The sequence below is a fragment of the Balaenoptera acutorostrata genome, chromosome 20, assembly GCF_949987535.1.
Source record: "Balaenoptera acutorostrata chromosome 20, mBalAcu1.1, whole genome shotgun sequence".
Taxonomy (NCBI): Eukaryota; Metazoa; Chordata; class Mammalia; order Artiodactyla; family Balaenopteridae; genus Balaenoptera; species Balaenoptera acutorostrata.
Genome location: NC_080083.1, coordinates 39,560,909 through 39,575,373, shown reverse-complemented (window position 1 = coordinate 39,575,373; position 14,465 = coordinate 39,560,909). Strand labels below are relative to the sequence as shown.

The 14,465-nt window shown below is 38.3% G+C and overlaps 1 protein-coding gene across 4 annotated transcripts in view; it reads left to right on the top strand.

Annotated features, from left to right (window-relative positions):
- The window catches only part of SPAG9 (sperm associated antigen 9), a 162,874-nt gene that overhangs the window by 73,975 nt on the left and 74,434 nt on the right, over positions 1-14,465 (top strand). For all 4 annotated transcript variants that reach the window (XM_007176485.2, XM_007176482.2, XM_007176488.2 and 1 more), the window contains exon 3: positions 12,054-12,124. In XM_007176485.2, the coding sequence (XP_007176547.1) occupies positions 12,054-12,124 (71 nt within the window). The remainder of the gene's footprint in view (positions 1-12,053; positions 12,125-14,465) is intronic.

The window sequence follows — 14,465 nt, the reverse complement described above, 5'->3', positions numbered from 1 at the left end:
TACATAAGGCAACTGCTAACAGCTATAAAAGAGGAAATCGACAGTAACACAATAATAGTGGGGGATTTTAACACCTCACTTACACCAGTGGACAGATCATCCAAAATGAAAATAAATAAGGAAACTTAAGCTTTAAATGACACAATAGATCAGATAGATTTAATTGATATTTATAGGAAACATCCAAAAACAGCAGCTTACACTTTCTTCTCAAGTGCACATGGAACCTTCTCCAGGATAGATCACATCTTGGGTCACAAATCAAGCCTCAGTAAATTTAAGAAAATTGAAATCATATCAAGCATCTTTTCTGACCACAACGCTATGAGGTTAGAAATGAATTACAGGGAATAAAACGTAAAAAACACAAACACATGGAGGCTAAACAATACGTTACTGAATAACCAAGAGATCACTGAAGAAATCAAAGAGGAAATCAAAAAATACCTAGAGACAAATGACAATGAAAACACGACGACCCAAAACCTCTGGGATGCAGCAAAAGCAGTTCTAAGAGGGAAGTTTATAGCTATACAAGCCTACCTAAAGAAACAAGAAAAATCTCAAGTAAACAATCTAACCTTACACCTAAAGAAACTAGAGAAAGAAGAACAAACAAAACCCAAAGTTAGCAGAAGGAAAGAAATCATAAAGATCAGAGCGGAAATAAATGAAATAGAAACAAAGAAAACAATAGCAAAGATCAATAAAACTAAAAGCTGGTTCTTTGAGAAGATAAATAAAATTGATAAGCCATTAGCCAGACTCATCAAGAAAAAGAGGGAGAGGACTCAAGTCAATAAAATCAGAAATGAAAAAGGGGAAGTTACAACAGGCACCACAGAAATACAAAGCATCCTAAGAGACTACTACAAGCAACTCTATGCCAATAAAATGGACAACCTGGAAGAAATGGACAAATTCTTAGAAAGGTATAACCTTCCAAGACTGAACCAGGAAGAAACAGAAAATATGAACAGACCAATCACAAGTAATGAAATTGAAACTGTGATTAAGAATCTTCCAACAAACAAAAATCCAGGACCAGATGGCTTCACAGGTGAACTCTGTCAAACATTTAGAGAAGAGGTAACACCCATCCTTCTCAAACTCTTCCAAAAAATTGCAGAGGAAGGAACACTCCCAAACTTATTCTATGAGGCCACCATCACCCTGATACCCAAAGCAGACAAAGATACTACAAAAAAAGAAAATTACAGACCAATATCACTGATGAATATAGATGCAAAAATCCTCAACAAAATGCTAGCAAACAGAATCCAACAACACATTAAAAGGATCATACACCACGATCAAGTGGGATTTATCCCAGAGATGCAAGGATTCTTCAATATACGCAAATCAATCAATGTGATACACCATATTAACAAATTGAAGAATAAAAACCATATGATCATCTCAATAGATGCAGAAAAAGCTTTTGACAAAATTGAACACCCATTTATGATAAAAACTCTCCAGAAAGTGGGCATAGAGGGAACCTACCTCAACACAATAAAGGCCATATACGACAAGCCCACAGCAAACATCATTCTCAACGGTGAAAAACTGAAAGCATTTCCTCTAAGATCAGGAATGAGACAAGGATGTCCACTCTCTCCACTATTATTCAACATAGTTTTGGAAGTCCTAGCCACGGCAATCAGAGAAGAAAAAGAAATAAAAGGAATACAAATTGGAAAAGAAGTAAAACCGTCACTGTTTGCAGATGCCATGATACTATACATAGAGAATCCTAAATATGCCACCAGAAAACTACTAGAGCTAATCAGTGCATTTGGTAAAGTTGCAGGATACAAAATTAATGCACAGAAATCTCTTGCATTCCTATACACTAATGATGAAAAATATGAAAGTGAAATTAAGAAAACACTCCCATTTACCATTGCAACAAAAAGAATAAAATACCTAAGAATAAACCTACCTAGGGAGACAAAAGACCTGTATGTAGAAAACTATAAGACACTGATGAAAGAAATTAAAGATGATACCAACAGATGGAGAGATATACCATGTTCCTGGATTGGAAGAATCAATATTGTGAAAATGACTGTACTACCCAAAGCAATCCACAGATTGAATGCAATCCCTATCAAATTACCAATGACATTTTTTACAGAACTAGAACAAATCATCTTAAAATTTGTATGGAGACACAGAAGACCCCGAATAGCCAAAGCAGTCTTGAGGGAAAAAATGGAGCTGGAGGAATCAGACTCCCTGACTTCAGACTATACCACAAAGCTACAGTCATCAAGACAATATGGTACTGGCACAAAAACAGAAACATAGATCAATGGAACTAGATAGAAAGCCCAGAGATAAACCCACGCACCTATGGTCAACTCATCTATGACAAAGGAGGCAAAGATATACAATGGAGAAAAGACAGTCTCTTCAATAAGTGGTGCTGGGAAAACTGGACAGCTACATGTAAAAGAATGAAATTAGAATACTCCCTAACACCATACACAAAAATAAACTCAAAATGGATTAGAGACCTAAATGTAAGACTGGACACCATAAAACTCTTGGAGGAAAACATAGGAAGAACACTCTTTGACATAAATCACAGCAAGATCTTTTTTGATATATCTCCTACAGTAATGGAAATAAAAACGAAAATAAACAAATGGGACTTAATGAAACTTCAAAGCTTTTGCACAGCAAAGGAAACCATAAACAAGAAGAAAAGACAACCCTCAGAATGGGAGAAAATATTTGCAAACGAATCAACGGACAAAGGATTATTCTCCAAAATATATAAACAGCTCATTCAGCTCAATATTAAAGAAACAAACACCCCAATCCAAAAATGGGCAGAAGATCGAAATAGACATTTCTCCAAAGAAGACATACAGTCGGCCACGGAGCACATGAAAAGATGCTCAACATCCCTAATTATTAGAGAAATGCAAATCAAAACTACAATGAGGTATCACCTCTCACCAGTTAGAATGGGCATCATGAGAAAATCTACAAACAAATGCTGGAGAGGGTGTGGAGAAAAGGGAACCCTCTTGCACTGTTGGTGGGAATGTAAATTGATACAGCCTCTATGGAGAACAATATGGAGGTTCCTTAAAAAACTAAAAATAGAATTACCATATGACTCAGCAATCCCACTACTGGGCATATACCCAGAGAAAACCGTAATTCAAGAAGACACATGCACCCCAATGTTCATTGCAGCAGTATTTACAATAGCCAGGTCATGGAAGCAACCTAAATGCCCATCGACAGACGAATGGTTAAAGAAGATGTGGTACATATATACAATGGAATATTACTCAGCCATAAAAAGGAACGAAATTGAGTCATTTGTTGAGACGTGGATGGATCTAGAGACTGTCATGCAGAGTGAAGTGAGTCAGAAAGAGAAAAACAAATATCGTATATTAATGCATGTATGTGGAACCTAGAAAAATGGTACAGTTGAACCCGGTCTCAGGGCAGAAGTTGAGACACAGATGTAGAGAACAAATGTATGGACACCAATGGGGGAAAACTGTGGTGGGGTGGGGATGGTGGTGTGCTGAATTGGGCGATTGGGATTGACATGTATACAGTGATGTGTATAAAATTGATGACTGATTAAAAAAAAAAAAGAAAAAAAAAGTAAGAAAGAAAAATGAAACAAACTAACAAAACGGACAGACAGATCCCTAGGACAAATGGTAAAAGCAAAGCTGTACAGGCAAAATCACACAAAGAAGCATACACATACACACAAAAAGAGAAAAAGGAAAAAATATATATATATCGTTGCTGCCAAAGTCCACCGCCTCAATGTTGGGTTGATTCGTTGTCTATTCAGGTATTCCACAGATGTAGGGTACATCAAGTTGATTGTGGAGATTTAATCTGCTGCTCCTGAGGCTTTGGGGAGAAATTTCCCTTTCTCTTATTTGTTCGCACAGCTCTTGGGGTTCAGCTTTGGATTTGGCCCCGCCTCTGCGTGTAGGTCGCCTGAGGGCGTCTGTTCTCTGCCCAGACAGGACGGGGTTAAAGGAGTAGCTGATTAGGGGGCTCTGGCTCACTCAGGCTGTGGGGAGGGAGGGGTACAGAATGTGGGGCGAGCCTGCAGCGGCAGAGGACGGCGTGTCATTTCAACAGCCTGAGGCACGGTGTGCGTTCTCCCGGGGAAGTTGTGTGTGGATCATGGGACCCTGGCAGTGGCGGGCTGCACACGTCCCCAGGAGAGGAGGTGTGGATAGTGACCTGTTCTTGCACACAGGCTTCTTGGTGGCTGCAGCAGCAGCCTTAGCATCTCATGCCCGTCTCTGGGGTCCGCGCTGATAGCCACGGTGCGCACTGGTATGTGGAGCTCGTTTAGGCGGTGCTCTGAATCCCCTCTCCTCACGCATCCTGAAACAATGGTCTCTTGCCTCTTAGGCAGTTCCAGACTTTTTCCCGGACTCCCTTCCGGCTATCTGTGGTGCACTAGCCCCCTTCAGGCTGTGTTCACATAGCCAACCGCAGTCCTCTCCCTGGGATCTGACCTCGGAAGCCCGAGCCTCAGCTCCCAGCCCCCAGCCGCCCTGGCGGGTGAGCAAACAAGCCTCTGAGGCTAGTGAGTGCTGGTCAGCTCTGATCCTTTTTGTGGGAATCTCTCCGCTTTGCCCTCTGCACCCCTGTGGCCGCGCTCTCCTCCGTGGCTCCGTAGCTTCCCCCCCACCCACCCCCCGTCTCTGCCAGTGAAGGGGCTTCCTAGTGTGTGGAAACTTTTCCTCCTTCACAGCTCCCTCCCAGAGGTGCAGGTCTTGTCCCTATTCTTTTGTCTCTTGTTTTTCCTTTTTTCTTTTGCCCTACCCAGGTACGTGGGGACGTCTGAGGTCTTCTGCCAGCATTCAGTAGGTGTTCTGTAGGAGTTGTTCCACATGTAGATGTATTTTTGATGTATTTGTGGGGAGGAAGGTGATCTCCACGTCTTACTCCTCTGCCATCTTGAAGGTCTCTATTTCCACTCTAATCTTTATTATTTCCTTCTTTCTCTTAACATTGGGTTTTGTTTTTCTTTTTCCAGTTCCTTTAGGTGTAAGGTTAGATTGTTTATTTGAGATTTTTCTTGTTTCTTGAATTTCCCTCTTAGAACTATTTTTGCTGTCTCCCATAGATTTTGGAATATTATGTTTCCATTTTCAGGATCTTAAGGGTTTTTTTAAATATATAAATTTATTTTTATTTATTTATTTTTGGCTGCATTAGGTCTTCGTTGCTGTGTGCAGGCTTTCTCTAGTTGTGGCGAGCAGGGGTTGCTCAGCAGTTGTAGGGCACGGGCTTAGCTGCTCTGCAGCACGTGGGATCTTCCCGGGCCAGGGCTCAAACCCATGTCCCCCGGATTGGCAGGCAGATTCTTAACCACTGCACCACGAGGGAAGTCCCCTTAAGGTATTTTTTGACTTCCTCTTTGATTTCTTCATTGACCCATTGGTTGCTTAGCAGCATTTGTTTAGCTTCCACATGTTTAGTATTTTTTGTGGTTTTTTCTTGTAGTTGATTTCAAGTCTCATAGCACTGTGGTTGGAAAAGAGGCTTGATATGACTTCAGTGTTTTTAAGTTTACTGAGACTTGTTTTGTGGCATAGCACGTGATCTATCCTGGAGAATGTTTCATGTGCAGTTGAAGAGAGTGCACAGTTTCTGCAGCTTTTGGATGGAACGTTCTTAAAAACATAGTTACAGGTGAGAGAAAATCAGAATACAACAGTGATGCATCAGACTAATAGGCTGATGTAAAGTACAGTGTTATCAGTTTACATTTTGAGGTAAATATGTTCTACTTTTAGCCTGGATCTTTTGCTGCCTTAAAAAATAAAACTAGTTGTGTTAAATACTGTAATAGGTAACATGTATTCATACAGAAAGCTGAGAGAGAGCTTGATTTAAGTGTACTTGTGATGTATTTTGTATTAAGAACAGTGAAAATATGGAAATCATCTGTCAGCGTAGAAGTGTGTAATATGCAGCAGTACTAACTGAAAATATTTGTAGACTAAGAAAATTAACTTTAGTGCTTAGATGAGATGATGAGCATTTAAGGCTTATAGTTTTAACACTGTAGCACTTATGAAAATAACAGGAATAAACTGTGGTGCATCCATACAATGGAATATTTTTCAGTGCTAAAAAGCAGTGATGTATCAAGTGATGAAAACACATGGAAAAACCTCAAAAAGGTATTACAGAGTAAAAGAAGCCAATCTGAAAAAGGCAAAACTATAGAGACAGTAAAAAGGTAAGTGTTGCCATGGTTAAAATGGACAGTGGGAGGGGGCGAGGGAGGGAGGGAGTGATGAATAGGTGGCGAACAGAGGATTTTTAAGGCAATGAAACTACTCTGTATGAAACTGTAATTGTGGATACATGTCATTATGTATGTGTCCAAATCTATAGAATATTCAACACAAAGAGTTAATCCTGATGTAAACTTTAGTGTTTGGGTGATTATGATGTGTCAGTGTAGGTTTATTGACTGTAATATATGTACCACACTGGTGTGGGATGTAGATAGTGGGGGAAGATGTGGGTGTGTGGTGGCAGGGGTATACGGAAACTGTACTTTCAGTTTTTCTGTGAACCTTAAACTGCTCTAAAAAATAAAATCTATTGAAAAAAATAAGAGAGTCAGGGGCAGGTCACATGTAACCATATGTGGTTTGCATGTGTTAAATGCCCTTTCTTGTATGATACAGGCTTGCTAAGAAATAATACAGATACAGATAATTTATATGAGATTAGTAAATACAATGTGAAATGGTTGATTAGCGAATGGGTTGATAGTTTATCAAATTTATTTTTGAGGTGAAAGTAAGACTATGGTGCCAAATGGAAATAAGTAGAACGTTAAGTCTAATGGGTTAAAAAGCTGTGAATGGAGGGTTAAGGAATTATCGATAGAAATAATACAAAATGCTTAAGGGGACAGAGTGATTAATAGAAATTTAAGAAATTTTTGTAGATAAACATAAGCCAGTTTGAACAATGATCATGTTCATTTAGGTAAATGGTAGGAGATTTCTGGCAATTAGTGGTATTTTGGGGCTTTGTCTCCTTTCCCACATTCTTACGATTAAGTAGTACATTACAACAAAGCTACACAAACCAACGTCAGTTAGCAAGCTGCCATAAAGTCAGTCAGGACCTGTTTCTATGAGCTACAAGCTCAGCTGTCTGTCCCAAGTCAATCGATAAACATTATGTATAAAAGCTTCTCTCAAAGGTTAACTTAATGATATTTGTCAATAGTTCTTGTAGGGCTGCCATAACAAAAGACCACAGACTGGGTGGCTTAAATTACAGAAATTAATTTTCTCACAGTTCTAAAGGCTGGAAAGTGCTGGCAGGTTTGGTTTCTTCTGAGACCGCTCTCCCTGGCTTGCAGGTGGCCGCCTTCTCTCTGTGTTCTCACAGGACCTTTTCTCTGTGCATGTTTGGGGAGAAAGAGCTCTGTTATCATTTCCTTTTCTTAAAAAAAGATACCAGTCCTATTGAGTTAGGACCCCATCTTTATGATCTCATCTAACCTTAATTACCTTTTTATTTTATTTTTATTTATTTATTTTTTTGGCTGTGCCACGCAGCTTGCAGAATCTTAGTTCCCTGACCAGGAATTGCACCCAGGCTCCAGCAGTGAAAGCTCCGAGTCCTAACCCTGGACCACCAGGGAATTCCCCTTAATTACCTTTTGAAAGCCCTGTTTACAAACATAGTTACATTGGTTAGGGGTTCAACATATGAATTTGGGTTGGACGCAGTTCAGTCTGTAACAGTTGGGTGGGGAGACAAGAATTCTCCATGGGAACAAAAGCCGTGTGGCTTGACACATCCGATACTGAAGGGTCTTGTAGGCCAGAGTAAGGACTCTCTCCCTCACTCCTTCCTTTCTTTCTTTCTGTCACGGGAAGCTGTTGAAGGGTTTTGAGCAGTCAGTCACTATCTGACTCCAGCCAGGTTACCATTTAAACACAGGGGAGCAGAGACTAGAGCAGAAACACTAGTCAGGAGATAATTGTAATAATCCAGGCAAGAGATGATGTCTTATATCAAGGTGGGAGTGATAGAAGTGGTAAAAAGTTGTCAGATTCTAGATTTATTTTGAAGGTAAACTGGACAGAATTTGCTGATGGATTGCAGTGTGGGAAAAGAGAAGAGCAAAAGGATAGTTGCAAGATTTTTGCCTGAGTAAGAAGATTACGGGAAAGAGCAGGTTTGGGAGAGAAAATCAGTTCGTTTTGACTTTGTAGACATCTTAGTGACATCATACTATGCATTGTTTTATATTTTTAAATTTCAGATATAGCAGTAATATTCAACATCCTTCCATTAAGTTCTAGGCACCATCTCATGTCAGCATTTATGATAATACTGCATTCATTTTAACAGTACCTTTAATTGTTGTATTTGAAAGACAGGTGTGTGAGGTCCTGTTCTACGCCCTTTTCAAATGAATAGTAACAATGGGTCAAAGGATATACACATTGCTTATTTTAATACATATCACCAACGTGACCTTCAAAAGAGTAATTCCAATTTATCCTCCAATGATGGCAATCAGTTTTTCTTTCTTTCTTTCTTTCTTTTTTTAAAAAAATTATTTGTTTATTTTTTGGCTGCTTTGGGTCTTTGTTGCTGCGCGCAGGCTTTCTCTAGTTGCGGCGAGCGGGAGCTACTCTTTGTTGCAGTGTGCAGGCTTCTCGTTGCGGTGGCTTCTCTTGTTGTGGAGCACGGGCTCTAGGTGCACAGGCTTCAGTAGTTGTAGCACGCGGGCTTAGCACTTGTGGCTCGCGGGCTCTAGAGTGCAGGCTCAGTAGTTGTGGAGCACGGGCTTAGTTGCTCCGCGGCATGTGGGATCTTCCAAGACCAGGGCTTGAACCCGTGTCCCCTGCATTGGCAGGCGGATTCTTAACCACTCCGCCACCAGGGAATACCTATTTCTTTCTCCAATCTGGTTCTCCAATCTGGTAACATTTTTTGCTCATCTCCCCATACATTTTAATGATGAATCAATACAGCTTATTTGTTATGGTTCTGAATAGTCTGTTTAAATCCTGTGCTATATGTTGAATTTATAGGAGTTGTTGGAGAACATAAAGAATGATGAGTATTCAAGCCAAGGAAAGTGCTTGTGTGAATGGGTACACATTATGTTTGGACTGGGGTGGGGTTGGGCTGTATACACAGTAAATTCATCAGGTCATAACTCCTCCCCAAAGGTAACCACTATCCTGACTTCTAACACGTTAGATTAGTTTTAGATTAGTTATGTATGTATTTGAACTTTGTATTCTTTTGCTTCTGCTTCTTTTCCTCAATATCCTGTTCGTGAGATTTGTCCATGATGTTGTGTACAGCAATAATTTCCTCATTCTCATGATTGTATAGTATTTCAGTACATGAATATTTATCCATTTTGCTGTTGGTGGATATTTGGGTTGATTCCAGGTTGGGGCACAAATAGTGCTGCTTTGAGCATTGTCTTAAATGCCTTTTGGTGGACACATAGACATATTTCATAGTAATGAACTTGTTTTGTCATAAGGTTGACAAATATTAACTTTATTAAATCTTGCCAGTTTTCAAATTGGGTGTACCAATTTATACTCCCACCAGCAGTGTATAAAAGTTCCTTACCAGAACTTGTTCCTTACCAACACTGTTTTTCATTTTAGCTATTCTGACAGGTATGTAGTGGTGTTGCATTTTGGTTTTTTACTTTTTTGTTTGTTTGTTTGTTTTTTTGCCACACCACCTGGCTTATGGGATCTTAGTTCCCCGACCAGGGATCAAACCTGGGCCCTTGGCAGTGAGAGCGCAGAGTTCTAACCATTGGACCACCTGGGAATTCTCACATTTTGGTTTTAATATGCATTTCATCATGATTAATAAAGTTGGGTACATATTTTACTTGGCAGTTTGATACCTTTGAGTTGTAGTATCCATGATTAGGTTCTTTCCAGACAGAGGGGGTTTTATTTCAAGTAATAAAGGAGTACCCTCTATACTTTTTTTCCCCGAAGTCAAATTTTAAAGTAGACTCCAATATATAAAACAAATTAAAAGGAGTATTTCTTGAGAGGCAGAATACCATGGTAATTAAAAGCTGATTCTGGATCTAGTCTCTTCCATTAGGAATTGTAGTTTTACCATTTACTAACTTTGTGAATTTGGGCAAGTTACTTAACCCCTATTTACTTCAGTTTCCTTATCTCTAAAATGAAATGTATTAAACTTTCATCATAAGGTTAATGTCAGGCTCAAGTTAGTTAATATAAAGTACGTAGGACAGTGCATGTTACATAACAAGTACTATATAATGTTAGCTGTTAGTAGTAGTGGTGGTGATGGTGATATAAATTTATCTTATGAATTTATACCAAGTTAGTTGACAAGAGTAATGGAACTCTACTGTTGAGCACAAATTTGAAATTGAGGGATATGGATGATAGTTGCAATTTTATTTTAGTCTCAGCCTCTAATTTTTTGTTTTGGTTGTACAATACCAGGAAAATTTTGATTCACACAGATGAGCAATTAAAAATACTTACGGTTCACCCAGTAGTTTTAGGATTATGCTTTTAGATTAATATAATTGGTAAGTTGCTTGGATTTCCTGTCTTTAAATAAAAATCACAGAAGCTGCACTAAAATTTATTATGGTTTCAGTATCTGTTGTGTTATCACAAAACAGCTGCCTTATAGGTTTGCTTTTTATTGCTTTCAGCCACAAGATAAGATGAGCAGCACATGTCCTCAAGCCTTGCCTGGCACGATAAAGTGTGACTCTATGGATACTGTAGTGTGTTTACTCACTGTTGCAAATTTAATGAGCCAACACATAGGCTTGATTAGAAACAAATCAAAAGTCAGAGCTACAGATTTCCTAATTAATGGCATATTTTCAATATATTCAAACAAAGCTACACAAACCAAAAATGAGTTTACCAGGCAGCACAAGTTATGTGATATATGGTGTCTGATGTGTTAATATTAGGCATATGAAAACATTCATGCATGTGCTGTTATAGTTCATAGTAGTTACTTCTACAGCCAGCTGACACAGTCACTGGCTGCCACTTACAAACAGCCTTGCATGTTTGTAGCTAGCTGACCCTTATACCAAGAGACCATTTCCAACTGCTCTCATGCTTTCAGACAGACTTAAATGAGTATCTTGACAAGCTCCTTTAGCACCAGCTTTACTTCTCCCCAGCAGACTGTCTCCCACTGCTCCTTAGCCAGTATGGGCTCCTCCAGGCTGGCTGGTCTCCCCTCTTCCTTGCCACCTCCACGGTTTTGTGTTCCTCTCTCTGTGATAACAGTGCCTGCCTGCTCTACTGTCATCACTATCTATCTTGGGTACTGTAATTTCTTCGTGGTCCTGCTTGGATTCCATCTTCTCTCAAAATCATTCCTCTCTGATACCATTCTTTCCTGTGAAATCCTGTTCTGACATTCTATATCTCAGGATCTTAAAACTTTTTTTTAAAGTATCAAAGTTGTGCTCCATGAGCCACGTAGTGGCTCACACAAACTCCATCAGCAGAGGGAGCTAAATAAAAGAAGATGAGTCCCTGAAATTAAGACCTGAAGTAGAGAAAGTACTTATAAATAGTGACATGTTCACATACTGCTCAGTAGTGAAAAAGAGCTGGAATAATATCAGAAATCAATGATTTGGACCCTAGTCCCAGGTTAAAACTTCTATGAGGAGATTTGTAAAGTGTTTTTCCAAGAGGTAATTCTATATCATGTTAAAAACCTACTTAGATGGGGATGACCTGATAAACATATACATATTAGGAGAAGCAATCAGATGTTTAGTTTTTTAAAAAATTCTGTTTATTCCCTCTCCAAAAGTTTCATTAAGGATGATGAAATGAGATCACTAGCTTTGTGAAGAATTTCATATGGAGCAATGAGTCCTGAAGTTATCAAGGATTATGGATAACCCATTCCAAGTTTTAAAGATAGAATTTTCAAGTAAATTTCTTATATTTTGTTTTGATTAAGTGTATGTATCTTAATTTCAGTTAGCAGACTTGAAGAAAGAGAAGCAGAACTGAAGAAGGAATATAATGCATTACATCAAAGACACACAGAGGTGGGTTTCTAGGTTGTTCTTACCATGCTAATATTGAGATAAAGAAATTAACCTTAGAAAATGTGTCTTAATTTCTCTTTGAAAATCAGCTAGTATAATCCTTGGGGATTATTTTGAGAAGACTTTAAATTTCATGTAGCATGTACTTAGTTACCAAATGTTGACTTTTAATGTCCTTTATCTGGCATTAACTTTTCATGTGGTGAATTAGTGTGCCACAGAATAATGTAATTATTAAGGCAGTTCCAATACTTGTGTCTTTGGCTGGTTAAGTAAAAACTTAATGTGTGCATAATAAAAAGTATACGTGATACTAATATGAGAGAATTGATATAATTTGTTTTGTTACCTGTTGGGAAATGATGGATTGGTAAATTGTTGGTCAGAGTCTCTACATTTATAATACAGTATAAAGGACTTATTTGCATCAAGCTCATAACAAATAACAAACAAATTATAATGTCTTAAAATGACTCTAAAACAGGTTTTCTGCATGAAATTTCAGTATTTTAGATGAACTCTAGCACATAATCTCTTCAAAGCAATTTAGAAAGTGTACTTGAGGGTTTTTTAACCTTCTTTTTATGATTCTCTGTCAGCCTTTTATATATTTCCTTTGTTTCTTTCTATCTCCTTAATGTGAAAATTGTTTCTGTGTATCATGGTCATTCTGGGGTTCACATACCTAAATAAATAGAATTTTCATAGATGCATGCACTGTTACCTGAAAAAAATAATTGCTCTCTTTCCCTTTCTAGTCCTGTCTTTCCCATGATACAGGTGGTTCCAGTCTTCAGCTTCCATTTTCCTTTCACTAGTTTGGGCGATCTCTTATCCTGCCTCTGGTAGGGACCTATATTGTTGCTTTTAAGGAATGTAAAACCCCACTGCACTCAGTTTCATTTGCTTTGGAGAGTAGTGTGCTTAACACTTTCTTAGGGAGGTGTTGGAATTTCTTCCTGACATGTGAGGTTTGATTATTACTGTTTTAACTTACATAACCACACACTAAGCATGAAGTGTCACAGAATTGATATTTAGTGGTGGAGGAAAAAGATTGGCCACAGAGGGCTGGAACCATAGAGCTCTTGGAAAACAGGAACAGCTTACACAGCAGCCTTTTCAGTATGTAAAAAATAACCACATTTTAATAAGACGGTATTTGGTAGATATTAAGACTGTTAAAGAACAATCGATTGTTAAAGGTCTGTTGTTGGTTCTTTTCACACCATTCAATTCAGTGCCTGAACAATGCCCTGTACTGGTAGTGCTTATCAGTGCTGATAATTATAAGCATGTTTGGGGGAATAGGTTTATGTGCCATAAGTAGTTGATAGTGATGAATAATGAATAGTCATTTTGTTTTTTCATTGAAGTTTTAACCTTTGTAATAGTTGAGGATTGTTAAATTGAAATATGTATAAAATATGCGGTCTAGAAAAAAAATCACTGTAAAGTGAAATTTCATATTTTCTCTTATATACGTATTTAGCAAAAGTGAAGATGTGTTCCATCAGAAAAAGCAATCTGACATCTTAATTTCAAATGAAAAGATATAATAATTTTTCTATTTCTGTTCCTTCAGAGAAGGACAGCCCAGGAAGAAGAAGAGATCTCAGGAAAATCCTAAATACCAAGGCAGAGATTTGGGTCTCTCTAGTAACCAAGGCAGATCTCACATGTAGCTTTTTCATAGGGTCCCCACCCTTAGTCATAAGCAGCTTCTATCCTCTGCCCTGATAGGCTCTCTGTATTTCGTTCTGCCTCAAGGAAGGTTTATATAACACAGATATGGCTGCTTTAAAATGTGGGTCTTTTCTATTCTAGCCCACATTTTTCTGTGTTTATACAGCTGTACTAGAAATACAATTCAATTAGCAATTATAAATAGCTATCTAATGCTAAAGAACTAGGTGTCCTTTAAAGGTAAATTCTGAAAACCTTCAGGGAAAGGAAGTCTGAAGGATTTAACCTTAATCTTTCCACTGTTACTTCTAACTAAGGTAACCTTTGTTATAGGCTACAAAAAAGTTGTTTAAAAGCACTTTTATCAAAAGCATTGTTTGCTGCTTAAGGGAAATCTCTGGCTCTTTTTGTAATGTGAATAACTGTTCTCTAATTAATTTCAAAATTTTATACACATTACTGAATTTGCTTGAAAGAAGACATACCTTGAAGAGGGCATTGGAGGAGATATACGTACTCTTATATTAAACACTAAAAACTTGAACCCCGGTCTTACATCAGGGACTGTTTAAATGCATTTTCATCTCGTCCTCTGAGTAAATTCTTATCATCCACCCCCATTTTACAGAGTGAAGCTTAGAAAGAGAAGATGGAG